This window comes from Rana temporaria, chromosome 7, assembly GCF_905171775.1.
Source record: "Rana temporaria chromosome 7, aRanTem1.1, whole genome shotgun sequence".
In the NCBI taxonomy this organism is placed as follows: domain Eukaryota; kingdom Metazoa; phylum Chordata; class Amphibia; order Anura; family Ranidae; genus Rana; species Rana temporaria.
In genome coordinates this window covers 74,168,927-74,190,270 of record NC_053495.1, presented here as the reverse complement: position 1 = coordinate 74,190,270, position 21,344 = coordinate 74,168,927, and the positions used below count along the sequence as shown (strand labels likewise).

The following is a 21,344-nucleotide window of genomic DNA, read 5'->3' as shown; positions in this document are numbered from 1 at the left end:
CAGAGACGTTACCTCTCTTTCACGGCGCATTGGGTGACTCTGCTGGCAGCTGGGAAGGACGCAGGGCAAGGTACAGTAGTGTTGGAGGTTGTACCTCCACCACACCTCCAAAACACTCCTACCGGTTGTGACACACCTCTCTCCTCCACCCCCTCCTCTTCTTCTTCCTCTGTGACCTCTTCCTGTGCTGATGTGTCCTCGGAACCAGCCATGCTTCGTAGGCGTACGAGGGGCTACGCAGGAATGCAGGCAAAGAGATGCCATGCGGTGCTAGAGCTGGTGTGCTTGGGAGACAGGAGCCACACTGGGGCAGAGGTTCTGTCAGCTCTGCAGGGGCAGGCTCAGAGGTGGTTGACGCCATGCCAGCTTAAGCCAGGAATGATGGTTAGCGACAATGGCACCAACCTCCTCTCTGCCCTGCGACAGGGACAACTGACCCATGTGGCCTGTTTTGCTCATGTTCTGAATTTGGTGGTGCAGCGGTTCTTGGGCAGGTACCCGGGCTTACAGGATGTCCTGAAGCAGGCCAGGAAAGTCTGTGTGCATTTCCAAAGGTCATATAATGCCACTGCTCGGCTGACAGACCTCCAAAGGGAATACAACCTGCCCAAGAACCGCCTAATCTGTGACATGCCCACCAGATGGAACTCTACATTGGCCATGCTGCAGCGGCTGCACACGTAGCAGAGGGCCATCAATGAGTACCTGTGCCAATGGGGGAAACCCACGCCATTTTTTTTTTAATTTTGGTTCCCTGCACAAAATGTAATTTTTGAAGGACAAAAAGGCATTTAAAACTACTCACGCTATTAATGGATTGTCGGGTCCCGGGAATACAGATAAAAGTAATTGAAAAAAATCGCAGACCCATGTCGTTATTTTCAATGACTTTTCTCTGTATTGCCGGGACCCAACAATTTATGAATAGCCGCAAGTAGGTTTAAATGTTTTTTTTCCTTCAGAAATTACATTTTGTTCAGGTGTCAGGTGAAAGAACCGGTGGCTCGGTTCTCAGTGAAGAGGCGGCGGGGACAGATGCAGCATCCACCTAGGTAAGTATGATTGTGCAAAAAAACATAGGGCCAAATTCTCAAAAAAGCTGCCTAACTTAACTTTCAGCAGTTAAGTTACACAGGCGTTAAATTTCTACCTAAGTGCCCGATCTTCAAAGCACTTACCTAGAAATTACACGCCGTGTAACTTAAGTGCCTCCGTCGCAAGGCGGTCCTCCTCTCCGGGGGGCGATTACAATTTAAATGAGGCGCGCTCCCGCGCCTGCCGTACTGCGCATGCGTGTGACGTAATTTTCCCAACGTGCAGCGCGCGAACGTAATTTACGCCGGGCTTTGTGGATTGCGACGGGACAATAAAGTTGCGACGGGTGAAAAAAAAATACGCGCCGGGAAAAAAAGAAAAAAATTTACAGCGTCGCTTGGCATGCATTCCTGAGAGGGAGAACTCCATGCCAATTTTCAAATAAAAAACCGGCATGGGTTCCCCCCCCAGGAGCATACCAGGCCCTTAGGTCTGGTATGGGTTGTAAGAAGACCCCCCCTACTCCGAAAAATCGACGTAGGGGGTCCCCCTACAATCCATACCAGACCTGTATCCAAAGCACGCTACCCGGCCGGCCAGGAATGGGAGTGGGGACGAGCGAGCGCCCCCCCCTCCTGAGCCGTACCAGGCCGCATGCCCTCAACATGGGGGGGTTGGGTGCTCTGGAGCAGGGGGGCGCACTGCGGGCCCCCCCACCCCAGAGCACCCTGTCCCCATGTTGATGAGGACAGGACCTCTTCCCGACAACCCTGGCCGTTGGTTGTCGGGGTCTGCGGGCGGGGGGCTTATCGGAATCTGGGAGTCCCCTCAAATAAGGGGGCCCCCAGATACCGGCCCCCCCACCCTAAGTGAATGGATATGGGGTACATCGTACCCCTACCCATTCACCTGGAGGCAAAGTGATAGTTATTAAACACACAACACAAGGGTTTTTAAAATCATTTATTAGTCTGCTCCAGAGGCCCCCCCTGTCTTCTTTAGCTCTAATACCAGGGGGGGCTTCTTCTTCCGCTCTCCGGGGGTCTTCTCCGCTCTCCGGGGGTCTTCTCCGCTCTCCGGGGGGGTCTTCTCCGCTCTCCGGGGTCTTCTTCTATCTTCGCCGCTCTCCGCTGTTGACTCGGCGCACCCCGGTTCTTCTCCAGCTGTCCGGTGCCTTCTTCTTCAGCGCTGGCTGCCTGCTATCTTCGTGTGTTAGCTCAATTACTAGCAGGCAGCCAGCGCGGTCTTCTGTGACGTCATCTTCTTCTCTTCTCTTCTTCTCCCTTCTTCCGATGTTGACTCGACGCCTCTTCTCACTGCAATGATGGAAGCGCGCCTTGCATCCCATTTATATAGGCCTCACCGTCCCATCATGCTCCGGTAGGTACCCACGTGGGTAGGCACCCTCCACGTGGGTACCTACCGGAGCATGATGGGACGGTGAGGCCTATATAAATGGGATGCAAGGCGCGCTTCCATCATTGCAGTGAGAAGAGGCGTCGAGTCAACATCGGAAGAAGGGAGAAGAAGAGAAGAGAAGAAGATGACGTCACAGAAGACCGCGCTGGCTGCCTGCTAGTAATTGAGCTAACACACGAAGATAGCAGGCAGCCAGCGCTGAAGAAGAAGGCACCGGACAGCTGGAGAAGAACCGGGGTGCGCCGAGTCAACAGCGGAGAGCGGCGAAGATAGAAGAAGACCCCCGGAGAGCGGAGAAGACCCCCCCCCCCGGAGAGCGGAAGAAGAAGCCACCCCCGGAGAGCGGAGAAGACCCCCGGAGAGCGGAAGAAGCCCCCCCTGGTATTAGAGCTAAAGAAGACAGGGGGGGCCTCCGGAGCAGACTAATAAATGATTTTAAAAACCCTTGTGTTGTGTGTTTAATAACTATCACTTTGCCTCCAGGTGAATGGATAGGGGTACGATGTACCCCATATCCATTCACTTAGGGTGGGGGGCCGGTATCTGGGGGCCCCCTTATTTGAGGGGACTCCCAGATTCCGATAAGCCCCCCGCCCGCAGACCCCGACAACCAACGGCCAGGGTTGTCGGGAAGAGGTCCTGTCCTCATCAACATGGGGACAGGGTGCTCTGGGGTGGGGGGGCCCGCAGTGCGCCCCCTGCCCCAGAGCACCCAACCCCCCCATGTTGAGGGCATGCGGCCTGGTACGGCTCATAGGGGGGGGGGGGCGCTCGCTCATCCCCACTCCCATTCCTGGCCGGCCGGGTAGCGTGCTTTGGATACGGGTCTGGTATGGATTGTAGGGGGACCCCCTACGTCGGTTTTTCGGCGTAGGGGGGGTCTCCTTACAACCCATACCAGACCTAAGGGCCTGGTATGCTCCTGGGGGGGGAACCCATGCCGGTTTTGATTTTACAAATTGCTGTGGAGTTCTCCCTCAGGAATGCATACCAAATGCCGTCGCTTGAATGGGCTTTTACATGGTGTTACTAACTTTCCACATTGTAAAACCAGCCCTAGTTTTGCGCAAGCAAATCAGAACTTACGCAGAAATCACAATGCTTAAAAGCTTTGTGGATCTGCTTAAGTCCTCATTTGCATACTCAAAGCGGCATTTCAATGAGAAATGCCCCCAGCGGCGGATGCGGTACTGCATCCTAAGATCTGACAGTGTAAGTGTCTTACACATGTCAGATCTTCTGCCTAACTTTGGAAAAAGCCTTTTGAGGATCGTTTCCAAAGTTAGGCACAGAGATACGCAGGCTGAACAGCAGTTCCGCCTGCGTATCTCTTTTGAGAATTTGGCCCTCACTTCTCTTTTAAGGCAAATGAGATGAGAGTAAACAATGGAGATCAATTAGGGGGAAAGGGGTATATGATATTAAATGTGTTCGTTCAAAGAGAAATTAACTGGTAGAAAACAAATTTTATTTGATGTTACTGTGGTGATCCAATGTTTTTTTTTTTTTTAAATCAAATATTTTTTATTTTTTTTTGTTATTGGTTATTCCATACTAACATTTCAAACGACATAGGTTAATCATAAGAAAAAAATACAATCATTTCATTTGATTTTTAAATATGTATAAATGTATAAATCAAACACTATAAAATGTAACTAATCCACAAAAAAAAACATCTAACCAGACAAACACTCATCTCTAAATTAGTTTCTATTTCAATTTATATTGCTCCATTCTCCTCCTCTTGATTTGAAATATATCAGTCTCCTCATCCCATCCCCCCTCCCCCTCCCTTGCTGGTATTAAGCCATTAGGACCAAATTTTGACAGATTTTTGAAAAACATCTCTATGTTTATATGTATTTTCTCTTTTTAATATATCATTTATTTTATTACCCCATTGTTTATGAGTTGGCGGAGTAGTATCAATCCACTCTTGCAAAATAAGTTTGAGAGATCTAGTCCACATTGTATACATCTCATCAGATTAAATTTTGGCGTGGAGTTCCACTTAATATTTCAGGTCTGGTATGGATTTTTTGGGGTAAACCCACGCCATTTTTTCTTTAATTTTGGTTCCCTGCACAAAATGTAATTTTTGAAGGACAAAAAGGCATTTAAAACTACTCACGCTATTAATGAATTGTCGGGTCCCGGGAATACAGATAAAAGTAATTGAAAAAAATGGCAGACCCATGTCGTTATTTTCAATGACTTTTCTCTGTATTGCCAGAACCAAACAATTCATGAATAGCCGCAAGTAGTTTTAAATGTTTTTTTTTTCCTTCAGAAATGACATTTTGTTCAGGAACAGTTCTAAACACGGGAAACATGCGCTACTTTACAGGCATACTTTAGACACCCCCAGGTATTTTAAGGAATATTTCACTTTTATTGTTTCACTTTAAGCATTATTAAAATCACTGCTCCCGAAAAAAATACAGTTTTTAAAACTTTTTTTGCATTGATACATGTCCCCTGGAGCAGGACCCAGGTCCTCAAACACTTTTTAGGACAATAACTTGCATATTAGGTCGTGTGTAGGTGCGAGCGGGCCGAATTCCAGCAAACATTTGCCTGCCGGGCCTTTTCCCAGCAGACAAATATTCCTGGACGTGTTTTAAAACCGTCCGCTGGAATCCTGCCCGCTTGGACATGTACGGTCGTCAGTACAGACCTACCGTACATGTCCGAGCGCCCGCCGTCCCTCGCATGCGTCGAATGACTTTGACGCATGCGTGGAAGCCTTTAAATGGCAGGCCCGCCCACATCGCCGCGTCATCGTCGCGGCGACGACGTGGACACGCCCCGCGTATTGTTTACGCGCGGACTTCTGTACGATGGTTAGTACAACCATCGTACAGAAGCCCTCTGGCAGGCATGTACGGTGAAAACGGTCCGACGGACCGGTTTCATCGTACATGTTTGCCCGTGTGTACCGGGCCTAAGTCTTTAGAATGTGCACTTTTGATTTCTCACGTTAGAGTCCCATAAAGTTTAACGGTGTTTGAATGTTCGCGTGAACTTTTGGTCTGTTTGCATGTTCTGGATGCAAAATGAACCGGGGGGTGTTCGGCTCATCCCTAGTCACAATGTATCAATTTGCCAATATACCTAGACAGTCTGGTTGCCATTACTTTTGCCAAAAGTGTGACATTTGATGTCAATAATGAGATTGGATGATATGAATCGGGCTTATTTTGGTCTTTACCTGGTTTCAAGATAGAGGTAGAGACCCAACCTCAATGGCATAGTTAAAAACTGTCAGCAGATCAGGTAATAGGACATCCCCATATATTTTATAAATTTCCCCAGGTAAACCATCCGATCCGGGGGATTTATTATTGGATAAATTGGTCGCTGCATTCCTCAACTCCTCCAATGTTATTGGACTCTCCAATATCTCTTTCTCACTGTCAAATAACATTGGCAAATTGATAGATTGAAAAAACTTTTCCATATCCCCCTCCTGATCCTTTGTCCTGCTTTTATAGAGCTCTTGATAAAAAGTCAGAAAAACGTCCAAGATCTCCAAGTTATTATTAGTCTTCCCATGTTGAGAGGAATCGATTTCCGTTATAAAGGATGGGGGGGCGTTGTGCCCTTATAACGGAAGCCAATATATGTCCTGGTCCTTCTCCTTCCTTAAAATAAGGTTGCTGTAAAAAAAACTTTTGTGTTCTGCTTTCTTCATGGTTACTTGTGCATATTTTTCTTGGCTATGTATCCATTGTGATTGTGTGTCTTTGTTAGGGTTAGTTACATATAATACTTCAGCTTGCAACATATTGTCAGACAGATTTTTTTCCCCCATTTTCCAAATTGCTTCCTTTTTTTGATATTTGTGAGATAAGAAGGCCTCTTAGATGGGCTTTCTGTGCATTCCAAATGTGCATTCCAATAAACTAAGGGTGTTACAGTAGATTTATTTATCTGCTGAAAAGTAATGAGCTCTGATTTGATATCCTCTGAAGAGAGAAGTGAAATCCAATGAGGATTCACCTTGCATAACTTATCCCCTATATTAGTTCTCAAAAGAAAAGACAAGACCAGCGGAGAGTGATCTGATATACCTCTGGCTTCATATTTTATCTCACCTAGATACGGAAACAAAGAATGGGAGCCTAATGCCGCGTACACACCATCACTTTATGTGATGAAAAAAAAACGAAGTTTTTAAAAACGTCAATTTAAATGACCGTGTGTGGGGGAAAACTTTGTTTTATGTCTTGTGAAAAACGACAAAAAAAAAAAAATTGAAGCATGCTTCAATTTTTTGTGTCGTTTTTCAAAACGTTGTTTTTTGTTTCACAAAAAATCACTGTGTGTAGCAAAAAACAACGTTTAAAACAAAGTTTTTAAACCCGCGCATGCCCAGAAGCTAGTTATGAAGCGAGCTTCAATGGAAAAGAGTGGTGAACGTAACCTCGCTTTGCTAGAGCATTTTGAAAAAACTATGGTGTGTAGGCAACGTCGTTTTTGAAAATTGAAGTTTCAAAAACGTCGTTTTTTACTTCACAAAAAATGTCGTTTTTTTTCATCACATAAAGTGATGGTGTGTACGCGGCATAAGGCTAAATCTATTCTGGATAAAGTTTTATGTGTACTCGAGCATGAATATTGTCTATTTGTTGGATTTCACAATCTCCAGGCAATCCAATGTTTAATTTGCATATATCAAAACATTTCCTAGTGGGAAGCTTGGAATTTCTCTTGGATTTCGGCCTAGTTGTAGACAAAGTTTTCATTAAGAAAGGAGTATAGATATATGGTGCCAGATTCACGAACAATTACGGCGGCATAACGTATCCCCTTTAGGTTTAGGTTTACTCCGCCGCAAGTTTTCATCGTAAGTGCTTGATTCACAAAGCACTTGCGTGTAAACTTGCGGCGGCGTAGCGTAAAGCGGTCCGGCGCAAGCCCGCCTAATTCAAATGGGGCGTGCACCATTTAAATTAGGCGCGTTCCCACGCCGAACGTTTTGCGCATGCTCCGTTAGGAAATTTCCCGCCGTGCTTTGCGCGAAATTACGGCGCCCCAACGTGTTTTTTGAACGGCGATGTGCGTTACGTCCTTTCGTATTCCCGGACGTCTTACGCAAAAAAAAAATTTGAAATTCGACGCGGGAACGACGGCCATACTCTAACATGGCTGGTCTAAATCTAAGCCATGAAATAGCAGGCGTAAGTTTGCGACGGGAAAAACCGACTAACGACGACGTAAGAGAATGCGACGAACGCGTGTACCTTCGTGGATCGCCGTAAACAGCTAATTTGCATACCCGACGCGGAAAACGGCGCAAACTCCACCCAGCAGTCGCCGAAGTATTGCATCCTAAGATCCGAAGGCGTACGAAGCCGTACGCCTGTCGGATCTTAGCCAAAAGCCGTTGTATCTTTGTTTGTGAATTACAAATAAAGATACGACGCGGCAAATTTGAAAGTACGCCGGAGTATCAGCAGATACTCTGGCGTACTTTTTCTGTGAATCTGGCCCATGGTTTTCAAACAAAACTTAGATTTTAGCAAAACAAATATAATATTTGTTACTAGTGTCAAGTCTTACATAGTTATGAATGCCTTTGCAACTCTTTCCATGTTAAGGACCATAAATGTCTTTTTTTTTTCTATAAATAAATGTCTTAGACCACAACCTAAAAAAAAATAACCAGATTCTATTATTCCTAATTTTATTGCAGTATTCTTGGAATGCATATTTTTGGATGTAAATTCAGCCTAAGAACAGATTCTGGAGACACTGTACCTGATCGGAAAAACTTTGATTCTTTACTGTGGGCAATTGTAACAGTCTTCCAGGTTTGTTCTCTTTCTTTGTAATCTGTTCTGTTTCAGCTTTATGTTTCAATGTGCCTCTTTTAAGTCTCATGCTTACTCATGAACTCCAAAATAATGTTATTATAATTCAACATACTACTGGAAAGAACTTTGAGGGAGCACTCAGAATCTGGGGCAGCTGTGCATGGTAGCCAATCAGCTTCTTACTTCAGCTTGTTCAATTAAGCTTTGTAAAAAAAAAAACCTGGAAGCTATCCAGTTTCTAAGAAGAGCTGCACTAGATTTTGCACTCTCCAGCTTTAGTAACCACCACCCCCTCCCCCTTCTTTGAATCTATATGGGAATGGGATGTGAAACATTATAAAGCTTCCCAAAAACATCAAAAGGCATTTGGATACGGGTAGGATCTGACCTCCAAGGTAATTTTCTTGTGGAAGGTCTTTATATAAAGATTTTTTACATAGTTGGTAAGATTGAATAAAGACATCAGTCCATCCAGTTCAACCTGTGTGAGTGGGTGTGTGTTTATGCATTTATGTCTCTAAGGCCCCATACACACGAGAGGATTTATCCGCGAATACGGTCCAGCGGACCGTTTCCGCGGATAAATCCTCTCGAGGATTTGTGCGGATTTCCATGCGATGGAGTGTACTCACCATCGCATTGAAATCCGCTCCGAAATCCTCTGGCGATGACGTGTCGCGCCGTCGCCGCGATTATGACGCGGCGACGTGCGCGACGCTGTCATATAAGGAATTCCACGCATGCGTCGAATCATTACGACGCATGCGGGGGATCCCTTCGGACGGATGGATCCGGTGAGTCTATACAGACCAGCGGATCCATCCGTTGGGATGGATTCCAGCGGATAGATTTGATAGCATGTCATCAAATATTTATCTGCTGGAAATCCATCCCAGTGGATAAATATCCGCGTAAACAGATCCGCTGGAGTGTACACACCATAGGATCTATCCGCTGAAACCCATTCGCTGGGATTTTTCAGCGGATGGATTCTATCGTGTGTATGGGGCCTTACACTTCCCATATTTCTTTGTATTGGTTATGCTAATGTACCTATCTAAAAGTTATTTTTTTTACATTGTCAACACTTCCTGCTGACACCACCAATTGTGGAAGGGAGTTTCACATCCTTACCGTTTTAACAGTAAAGAACCCCTTACTCAGGTTAAGGTTAAACCACTTCTTATCCAACTTCATTGAATGACCATTTGTCCTCTTGAGCAACCTGCGACTGAACAGTTTTTCCCAAAAAATGCACAAACCTGTTTCTTATTGGCGGGACGTGGCCAATCCTGAATAGTCTCAACTTTGTTTATCTGTTGTTTATTGATTAGACCTCTTTCAATGGTATACCCCAGATACTTTGCCTCTTCTAAGCCAAGGGTACATTTTTTTGGATTGGCTGTAAACCCGGCTTCCCAGATGGAATCCAACACAACCTGAACTTTTGGTAAGTGTGAGTCCCAATCCTCACTGTGGATGACCACATCATCGAGGTATGCAGCAGTATAGGCTCGATGAGGCCATATCCATGGTGCGTTGAAACGTGGCGGGAGCATTCTGTAACCCAAAAGGCATCCTCCGATATTGGAAAGATCCTTCTGGAGTTACAAATGCTGTTTTTTCCCTGGCCGACTCCGCGAGAGGAATTTGCCAACAACCCTTGGTCAGGTCTAACGTCGTCATGTACCGGGCAGTGCCTAGGCGATCAATCAGTTCATCTATGCGGGGCATAGGATAGGTGTCAAACTTAGTGATTTTATTCAGGTGGCGAAAATCATTACAAAACCGCCAACTTTCATCTGGTTTGGGTACTAAGACAATGGGACTGGACCAATCACTATTTGACTCTTCTATCACCCCTAGATCAAGCATTTTTTTTAGTTCCTGGTGAATTGCCTCTCGCCGGGCTTCTGGAATTCGATAAGGCTTCAACTTGACCTTTTCCCCTGGTGTGGTGATAATGTCATGTTCAACTCCGGAGACCCAACCTGGCAAGTCTGAAAACTTCTCCCTATTTCGGAGCACAAACTCTTTAGCCTCCTGTTGCTGAGTTTTGGACAGAGTCTCCGCTATCCCAACCTCAGGGACAGCCTGGTTAAACGGAGCAGAAGATCGGGTAGTCTTAGCGACCAAGAACTCTCTATCCTTCCATGGTTTCAACAAGTTCACATGACAGAGTTGCTCAGGTTTTCGTCTTCCCGGTTGGCTAATTTTATAATTTACCACCCCCATTTTCTCCAACACTTCATAGGGACCCTGCCATTTGGCTAGGAATTTACTTTTGACCGTGGGGATCAGCATCAACATCCTATCACCAGGTGCAAAGGAACGGACCTGGGCCCCACGATTGTAAATCCTTTGTTGAGCCAACTGGGCTTGGGCTAAATGTACCTTCACAATCGGCATCACTTGGGCAATTCTATCTTGCATTTGTGCCACATGTTCAATCACACTTCGATGTGGGGAACTCTCACTCTCCCATGTTTCTCTGACAATGTCCAGTAGGCCCCGGGGGTGCCTCCCATACAATAACTCAAATGGAGAGAACCCTGTGGACGATTGGGGAACCTCTCTTATGGCAAACATCAGATAAGGAAGCAGATAATCCCAATTCTTTCTGCCTTTATCCACCACCTTCCTCAACATTTGTTTTAAGGTTTTATTAAACCTTTCCACTAACCAGCCTGTTTGAGGGTGATATACTGATGTACCTAATTGGGTCACTTTCAGGAGTTTACAAAGTTCTCTAGTCACCCTAGACATAAACGCGGTGCCCTGGTCAGTTAGGACTTCCTTAGGGAGACCCACACGCTGGAAAACCTGAAATAACTCTTTAGCAATGGTTTTAGCAGAGGTGTTTCTGAGAGGAATCGCTTCTGGGTAACGGGTGGCATAGTCCATTATTACCAAGATGTGCTGGTGCCCTCTAGTGGACTTCAGTAAGGGGCCAACCAAGTCCATGGCGATCCTCTCAAAAGGGACCTCGATAATGGGCAGGGGTACCAACAGACTGCGGAAATGTGGCATGGGTGCAGTAATCTGACACACTGGACAGGAAGAGCAGTACACTTCCACTTCCTTAGTGATCCCAGGCCAATAAAACCTCTGGGTGATTCTCTCCTGGGTTTTTTCTGCTCCCAAATGTCCCCCAAGAATGTGCCCATGGGCCAGTTCCAACACCATCTTGCAGTACGGTTTAGGCACTACCAGTTGCTCAATGGTGTCCTCTATCCCCTGTGACACTCGATATAACAGGTCCCTTTCAATAATGAAGTAAGGGAGGGCAACCCTCTCGTCAGGGTTAACTAACTCCCCATCTATCTTCACTACATTCTCCCGGGCTCTTAGCAATGTGGGGTCCCTCAATTGCTCAGTGATGACATTTTCTCTGTGCACCTCAAGGTCATCAAACCCTATCGGCCGCTGTTCCTCTTCTGAGGTAGCCGGCTCCTCCCTAGGGACTGGTGTTTCCCCTGCTAAGACTGAGAATGGAAACTCAGGAGAATCCTCACAGTTAGAGCATTCTGGAGTAGATGGCTCAGGCTCAGAAGAACCACTTACTGGGGAATCTGGGCAATCCCAGAGTTCCCAGAACTTTGGGAAATCCCTTCCCACAATGGTGTCATGTGAGAGTCGGGGAACTAGACCCACTTGGTGACACAAGTTACCGAGGGCGGTTTTAAAGGAAACCGTAGTCACCGGATATTCTCGAGTGTCCCCATGTACACAAACTACAGTCATTTTCTTAGGATGTAAGGTTTTTCCCAATACTAGATAATTTTTCACTAAGGTGACCAGGCTACCTGAATCCAACAATACCACAACATCTTTACCATCTAAGCACATTCTACATAAAGGTTTCTCATTCCCCTTTACTGCAGTGCATGTGGTTGCAAAAAGGGACTGTCGTCTCTCTGTCAGAAAGTCACACTGCATGGGTTCATCAACCGCTGGGCAAACCGCTGCTACATGTCCCTCTTCCCGGAAATGGTAACAAATCAACCTTCTGGTCCCCTCTTGGGGGATGGGTCTTCCAGGCCGCTCTCGCCAACCACTAGCAGTGGTCCCGATAATACCTCTAGTTGTTCTTTGGTCCCTCTCTCCACCCCTATCCCTTGATGCAGTCTTACCTATAGGTGGGGAGGGTCTGGTCTTGGGGTGGAAAGTCTGTGCGTCTCTGGGGAAAAGGGACACATTTTCTGTTGTTAGGTACCTTTCGACCAGGTCTACTAGTTTGTCTGCGGTTTCCGGACCGCCATGGCTCACCCATTTCTTTAGGGTGTTAGGAAGAGACCTAAGAAATTTGTCCATGACTACTCGCTCCAAAATTTTTGGTCCGGACAGAGTTTCTGGCTGCAGCCATTTCCTGGCCAAATGGATGAGGTCATACATCTGCGATCGAGGTGGCTTCTTCAGCTGATAACTCCAATTGTGGACCCACTGAGCACGGACAGCCAGGGTTACACCGAAACGTGCCAATATTTCCTCTTTTAACCGATCATAGTTTTTTGCATCTGCGAGCTCCAAAATAGGGGGGCCACTAGTCCAGCCCACTGTTCTTTAGGCCAACTCTCTTTTTCTGCTGTTCTCTCAAACGTGGTCAGAAACATCTCAGGGTCATCATCTGCAGTCATCTTGGCAATAAGTGGCTTACCCCGAAAAGTCGGTATGTTACTGGTCTGACTCCCAACCTCGGCCTGCTGTCTCTGAAGCTGTTTCACGATGGCCTCCATTTGCTGCTGGTGTCTCTGTTCCAAGCCTGCAATGCTCTCTTGGTGAGCTTGTTGTTGAGCTGCAATGCTCTCTTGGTGAGCTTGTTGTTGAGCTGCAAGGCACCGCTGCAAACCTGTATTTGTCTGCTGTTGATTTGCATTTGCTATAGCCAGCTGCTTCAGTATCTCCTCAATTTTGGGTTTACCTTAACTTCCCGCGGCACTCCACCATGTGTAAGGGGTTAGCTCGGTAGCAGGGGTGTGTGACCTCCTGAGTGGGTTCACTACACACTGAATTATACAGAGAGGCAGCCGTGGGTGGTTGAAAAAACAAGAGTTATGGTTTATTCTTCCATATTGCTGGAAACAAGTGCAAGCAACCAAACAGCATAAACAAATCAAAACATAAAATAAACCCTGGCCACTTGGGCCATCTACCTTCACAACACATGAACCTACCTATGGAGTCTGGCACAGCCTACTGCTGGTCTTCCAGCAGAAAACAATAGTCTTTTTGATTTTCTTATCACACAGCAAAAATATCAACAACCACTTCACCTTCAGAAGTCTTCCTCAGCTCACTGCTCTCCTTAACTCAACAAGCCTCAGGATGCAGCATTCAGTAGTAATCCTCTGGACAACTTATAGAGGCCTTAATTTTCTCATTCTGAACAGCTGAAGCTATCCAACGTCCTTAAACCTTTCTGGCTACCTCTGCATCCGACACCTGATAGTAATTGGTGAATTTTCTAAACAAGGCAGAAATGTATCTCCCGTCTGTGACAACACCCCCAGATTTACCTGACTTCCTGTCACACCACATTTTACACTTTTACCTACAGGTAAGCCTATAATAAGGTTTACCTGTAGGTAAAATTAATATCTCCTAAACCGTACAGGTTTAGGAGATATTAATTTTACCTACAGGTAAACCTTATTATAGGCTTACTTGCAGGTAAAAGTGTAAAATTTGGGTATACAACCACTTTAATGCATTCTAATGGTCTGCTGGCCTTGCTTGCTGCAGCTTGGCATTCCATGCTATTGCGGAGTCTGTCACCAACTAGTACCCCCTGGATCATTTTCCATCTTTGATTCTCCCAGGGGTTCTCCCCTTAGTGTGTAGCCTGCATTCATTTGTTTAGCCTTCAAGCACCTCACTTCACATTTCCCTACAAACTCATTTGCCATTTAATTGCCCACTCCTCTATTTTAGTGAGGTCTTCTTGTAAAGTTTCAATATTCTGTTGTGAAGTTATTGCCCTGCTTAACTTCATATCTTCAGCAAATACTGTTATTGAACCATTTATACCAACCTTTCTATTGTTTAAACAGAATTGGTCCCAGGTCAGAGCCCTGGGGTACCTTGATCACATCTCCAGACTATAGAAGGGACGCTATTTATCACCACCCTTTCGACGCACTTCTGTAACCAATTCTCTATCCAGACACATACCATATTGTTGATGCCAATAGACCTCAATTTGTAAATTAAGTGTTTAAGGGGGTACCGTGTCAAATGCTTTGGTGAAATCCAGATACAGCTCACTTCCTCGTAGAATGTTAACAGGTCGGTCCGGTAAAAATGATCTTTGAATAAACCTATGCTTGTTACTACTGATACTATTTTCATCAGCAAATTCTTAGCGATGGTCACTCCGATGGTTTACAAACTATTGATGTAAGGCTAACTAGCCTGTAGTTTCCTAGTATGCATCTCAGCCCTTTTTTGAATATTATATTGTTGGTGTGCCCTGTTGATTTATTCACATTAGGTTTTTCAAGTATTTTAAGAACATTAGCTTCCATTAGTCACAAGTAGGGATGGGACGAACACCCCCCAGTTTGGTTCCCACTAGAACACCACGAACAAGTAAAAAGTTCTAGCAAATATGCAAACCCTATTAAAGTCCATGGGACATGAACATGAAAGATCAAAAGTGCTAATTTTAACCACTTATGGACCGCCTAATGCCGATATACGTCGGCAGAATGGCACAGCTGGGCACAAACGCGTACCTATAGGTGTTTCTTTAAGCCCAGTCGTCGGTCCGAAGCTCCGTGACTGCGGCCGTGGGACCCGTGGACCCATTCGCCGCTGGTGTCCCCCGATCGGTCACAGGAGCTGAAGAACGGGGAGAGGTGTGTGTGTAAACACACCTTCCCCATTCTTCACAGTGGCAGTGGCATTGATCGTCTGTTCCCTGATATAGGGAAACACGATCAATGATGTCACACATCCAGCCCCACCCCCCTACAGTTAGAAACACATATGAGGTCACACTTAACCACTAGGGGGGCGCTGAAGGGGTTAACTCCCAAACTGCAATTGTCATTTTCACAGTAATCAATGCATTTTTATAGCACTTTTAGCTGTGAAAATGACAATGGTCCCAAAAAATGTGTCAAAATTGTCCGATATGTCCACCATAATGTCGCAGTCATGAAAAAAACGCTGATCGCCGCCATTAGTATTAAAAAACTAATAATTAATTAATAAAACTATCCCCTATTTTGTAAACGCTATAAATTTTGCTTTTTTTTTTAACAAAAATAGGTAGAATAATACGTATCAGCCTAAACTGAGGGAAAAAAACGTTTTTTTATATCTTTTTTTGGGGATATTTATTATAGCAAAAAGTAAAAATCATTGATTTTTTTTCAAAAATGTCGCTTTATTTTTGTTTATAGTGCAAAAAAAAAACCTGCAGAGGTGATTAAATACCACCAAAAGAAAGCTCTATTTGTGGGGAAAAAAGGACACCAATTTTGTTTGGGAGCCAGGTCGCACGACCGCGCAATTGTCAGTTAAAGCGACGCAGTGCCGAATCGCAAAAAGGGGCCTGGTCCTTTACCTGCATATTGGTCCGGGTCTTAAGTGGTTAAAGGCTTATATGCAAGTTATTGCCATAAAAAGTGTACTGCCCTAGGGGAAATGTATCAATGAAAAAAAAGTATAACAAGTATAGTAATAGTTTTTTTCAGGAGCAGTGATTTTAATAATGTCTAAAGTGAAGTAATAAAAATGTAATATTCCTTTAAATTTTGTACCTGGGGGTCCCTTTAGTCTGCCTGTAATGTGGCACATCTGTGTAATGCGTAAAACATGCCACAGCAATAATAACATTTCTAAGGGAAAAAAATTATTTAAACTTGATTGTGACTGTAATATATTGCCTGAAGCTGGCAATATAGATGAAAAATCAAGGAAAAAAATTCAGTAGGGTCCCCTCCAGTCCATACCAGGCCATCTGGTTTTGTATGGATATTAAGGGAAACTCAATGCCAAAACTTTAAAAAAAATTGGCGTGGGGCCCCCCAAAATCCACACCAGACCCTTACCCGAGCATTCAGCCTGGAGCGAGTGACCCCCCTCCTGAACCATACCAGGCCACATGCCCTCAACATGGGGGGGTAAATTGTTTGGGACAGGGGTGCTTTGCGCCCCCCACCCCTAAGCACTTTTTTCCAATGTTGGATGGGGACAAGAGCCTCTTCCCAACAACCCTGTCCATTGGTTGGCAGGGGGTTTATCGGAATCTGGAAGCCCCTAATAAAGACGCCCAGATCCATCCCCTCCTATGTGAATGGGTATCAGGTACATACCCCTACCCAATTACCAAAAAAAGTATCAAAAAGTAAAAACCTCAGACAGTTTTTGACAATTATTATTTATTTAAAAAAAAAGTGTCCCACGATGTCCATCCATCTTCAATCACGCCGCCCGACAGACCCAAAAAGCTCTGCCTCGATGGGAGGCCTCCTGGCGACTGCTGACTTTTCACTTTGACAGCGGTTATATAGGCAAGGGCGGGACTGAACCGGTTGACCCCACCCCCTCTAACATCACATGATGTCACATGACATCACAAGGGGTGGGGTCATCCGGTCAAGTCACTGGGTGGCCCCGCCCTTGCCTATATAAGAGCTGTCAAAGCAAAAAGACAGTCGTCGCCAGGATGCCTCCCCTACGAGGCAGGGCTTTTAATTTTTTTTCGAATTTTTGGGTCCATTGGGCAGCATGATTGAAGATGGATGGACATCGTGGGAAACTTTTTTTTGTAATAAAGAAATTGGCGAAAACTGTCTGATGTGGTTTTTACTTTTTTACACTTTTTTTGGTGAATGGGTAGGGGTACAATGTACCTTATACCCATTCACATAGGGGGGTGCAGGATCTGTGGGTCCCCTTGTTAACCACTTCAGCCCTAGAAGGATTTCCCCCCTTAATGACCAGGCCATTTTTTGAGCTACGGCACTACAGTACCTGCCGCCGAGAATGTGTTTTTAGCACGACAGCATCGCGCTGATTCTCGGTGACAGGGTGCCGACATCTCGCACTCGCTGGAATAGTAAAAGCACATCCCAGCGAGCGCGTCATAGAAGCGACGGGGATCCGACTTGGATTCCCGCCAATTCTACACGTGTGCGGCGTTTGGTATGAATCCTGAGGGGGAACAGGATTCGGCATGGATTCCCCCCTCAGGAGCATGCCGGGCCCTTAGGTCTGGTATGGGTTGTAAGGAGAGCACCCCCTACGCCGAAAAACTGACGTAGGGGGTTCCCCTACAATCCATACCAGACCCGTATCCAAAGCACGCTACCCGGCTGGCCAGGAAGGGAGTGGGGACGAGCGAGCGCCCCCCCCTCCTGAGCCGTACCAGGCTGCATGCCCTCAACATGGGGGGGTTGGGTGCCCTGGGGCAGGGGGCGCACTGCGGGCCCCCCCACCCCAGAGCACCCTGCCCCCCCACCCCAGAGCACCCTGCCCCCATGTTGATGAGGACAGGGCCCCTTCCTGACAACCCTGGCTGTTGGTTGTCGGGGTATGCGGCGGGAGTCTTATCGGAATCTGGGAGCCCCCTTTAATAAGGGGGCCCCCAGATACTGGCCCCCCACCCTAAGTGAATGATTATGGGGTACATCGTACCCCTACCCATTCACCTGCAAGAAAAGTGGTATAAACACAAATAAACAACACAGGGTATTAAAATATTGTATTAGTCTGCTCCGGGGCCCCCCTCTCTTCTTTAGCTCTTTCACGAGGGGGGGCTTGCTTCTTTGATGTCTTCGGATGGGGGCTGCTCTTCTTCCCGCCATCTGGTTCTCTTCCGCCGCCGGGGGGGTCGCTTTTATAAAAGCGCCCACCCCCCCGCGGGCTTCCTCCGACGTGTTCGGCGGGGGGTGATGTGCTTCTGTCGGCTTCTGTCTTCTTGCTTCTTCTTCTGTCGCCTTCTGCTGTCTTTGTTCCTTTAGGTGTTGACACGTCGCTTCCTCCCGCTGCAATGCCGGGTGCGGCGGCTCACACCGACTTATATAGGCCACCTACGACGTCACAGTCCCATCATGCTCCGGTACCTACCCACGTGGGTAGGTACCAGAGCATGATGGGACTGTGAGGCCTATATAAGTTGGATGCAAGCCACGCACCTGTCATTGCAGCGAGAAGAGCAGGCGTGTCAACATCGGAAGAAGGGAGAAGAAGAGAAGAAGAAGACGTCACAGAACAGCGGCCTGAAGGGAGAAGAAGAAGACGTCACAGAACAGCGGCCTGAAGGGAGAAGAAGAAGACGTCACAGAACAGCGGCCTGAAGGGAGAAGAAGAAGACGTCACAGAACAGCGGCCTGAAGGGAGAAGAAGAAGACGTCACAGAACAGCGGCCTGAAGGGAGAAGAAGAAGACGTCACAGAACAGCGGCCTGAAGGGAGAAGAAGAAGACGTCACAGAACAGCAGCCTGAAGGAGAAGGCACCGGACAGCGCGAGAAGGGGGGCGCCGAGTCAACAGCGGAGAGCGGCGAAGATAGAAGAAGACCCCCAGAGCGGAGAAGACCCCCCCCGCTGAGCGGAGAAGACCCCCGGAAAGCGGAGAAGACCCCCGGAGAGTGGAAGAAGAAGCCCCCCCTGCTGAAAGAGCTAAAGAAGACAGGGGGGCCTCCGGAGCAGACTAATAAAATATTTTAATACCCTGTGTTGTTTATTTGTGTTTATACCACTTTTCTTGCAGGTGAATGGGTAGGGGTACGATGTACCCCATACTCATTCACTTAGGGTGGGGGGGCCAGTATCCGGGGGCCCCCTTATTAAAGGGGGCTCCCAGATTCCGATAAGCCTCCTGCCCGCATACCCCAACAACCAACGGCCAGGGTTGTCGGGAAGGGGCCCTGTCCTCATCAACATGGGGGCAGGGTGCTCTGGGGTGGGGGGGCCCCGCAGTGCGCCCCCCTGCCCCAGAGCACCCAACCCCCCATGTTGAGGGCATTCAGCCTGGTACGGCTCAGGAGGGGGGGGGCGCTCGCTCGTCCCCACTCCCTTCCTGGCCGACCGGGTAGCGTGCTTTGGATATGGGTCTGGTATGGATTGTAGGGGGACCTTTTCGGCGTAGGGGGGGTCTCCTTACAACCCATACCAGACCTAAGGGCCCGGTATGCTCCTGGAGGGGGAACCCATGCCAATTTTTTATTTAAAAATTGGCGTGGAGTTTTCCCTCTCGGGAATGCATACCAAATGCCGACGCTAGAATTGGCGGGAATCCATGTCGGATCTCCCGTCGCTTCTATGATGGCTTTGTCTCTATCGCAGCAATCCAGCTCGGCGCTGGCTCCCGCGATAGGGCTCGCAGGTGGTCAATCTCGCCGAGAAAGGGAGCGAGATTGACACAATGGGGGAGATTTACTAAAGCTGGTGCACTCACAATCTGGTGAAGCTGTGCATGGTAGCCAATCAGCTTCTAACCTCAGCTAGTTAAATTAAGCTTTGGCAATACAACCTGAAGGCTGATTGGTTTCTATGCAGAAGTGGGCCTGATTTTGCACTCTACATCTTTAGTAAATAAACCCCAATGTCGCGGTCACCCACTGTACATCGCTTTAACTGACAATTGCGCAGTCGTGCAACGTGGTACCCAAACAAAATTGTCCTTCTTTTCCCACAAAAAGAGCTTTCTTTTGGTGTTATTTGATCACCTCTGTCACGTACCTGGAGGATGAGCCTGACGTGCAGGAAGTGGCAGCCGTTACTCCTCTGATTCCGGGACCCCTGGTAGAGTAGACAGGGGGAACGGAAATGCAGAGTCGCACAAGCGCCTGGAGTGACGCTGATGCAGGGGCTGGTTGATGCTTCTGCAGGATCTGAGAGAGTCTCTGGAAGGCAGGTGCAGGCTGGCAGGTCACAGACCGGAAGGAAGGTGTTCCGAAGATCAGGCAGCAACAAGTCCCAGAAGACAGTGCAGAGTCCCAGAAGCCAGAGAGAAGCTGGACCAGCCGATCAGGCACATGAAGGTCAAGATGGTAGAGAGGTCGTCAAGCCGGGTCGGTAACAGGCGGGCGGCAGGGTACCAAGGATGAGGCAGAGGGATGGTCAGAGCAAGCCAAAGGTCAGGGCAGGCGGAAGACAGGGTTAACAGGAACAAGCCGGGTATCAGGATCTGGATCAGGCAGGGGTAACAGGTACTGGCGGGTTCAGGAAACGCTATAGACCGGACAGCAAGAGGCCAGGCTCTCAGGACACCTTAAGTACCCCGTTTTGGCGCCAAACTGCCGCTTGCCCGTGCGCCGTTGCCGCCGGTGCGCGTGCCCGCGCCCGTCGTGGTACCGCGAACGCGCATGCCCGAGCGCCATTGCCGCGATTGCGCGTGCCCTGCATGCGCCGCTAGCGCCATCTAGTGGCTGGGGTAATTCATGACAACCTCTGCGGTTTTTATTGTGGTGCGGAGGATGGTGGACAGCTTTACCTCAGATGCCTGCATACTTAGATGTGCTGGTTTTAATCATCAACCATGTGATTTGCTAAATGTTGTACCTTCATTAAATATAACCATATTGTTACACTTAGAGGTACCTCTCTTCTCTTTTATACTCAGTTGTGACATGACGCTACCATGGGCATCCGCAGGTAGGGGCAAGGGGGGTCAAGTGCCCCCCTGGAATTTAGGGATCGGATCGGCACATTCAGCACAGTGGTGTCGATATGGGGATGCGGGCAGCCAGTGGGGTGACACCATCAAGGTGCTGTCAAGCCCTCCTATCAGTGTAGTGTGACTGCGGGCTCTTTTCCCTTCTCAGACCAGCAGAGAACTCGGTGGGGCTGTGTCAGGAGAAAGACAAGCTGTGGGCTGTCAGAGGTTTCCCCCGCTCGCCCCCCTTTCTCCTGTCAGGAATAAAATATGGCGGCTCTCACCAGGTTCCCCACCCAGCTTCCTGCCTGCTCCATTCCTTCCCCATTGGCCATAACTGAGGGCCAATCAAATGAGATTAGGAGAGGAGAGCATCATGGGACATGTAGTCCCGAAGATTGGCGGCCCCATTTTCCACAGGAAGGAGACTACAACTCAATCAATAGAGATTGAGAGACTG

General features: G+C 47.5%; 1 protein-coding gene across 1 annotated transcript in view; it reads left to right on the top strand.

Moving 5' to 3' along the window:
• The window catches only part of CACNA1I (calcium voltage-gated channel subunit alpha1 I), a 2,078,868-nt gene that overhangs the window by 942,779 nt on the left and 1,114,745 nt on the right, over positions 1-21,344 (top strand). Inside the window, 1 exon segment of the mRNA XM_040359583.1 lies at positions 8,156-8,273. Coding sequence (XP_040215517.1) covers positions 8,156-8,273 — 118 coding nt within the window.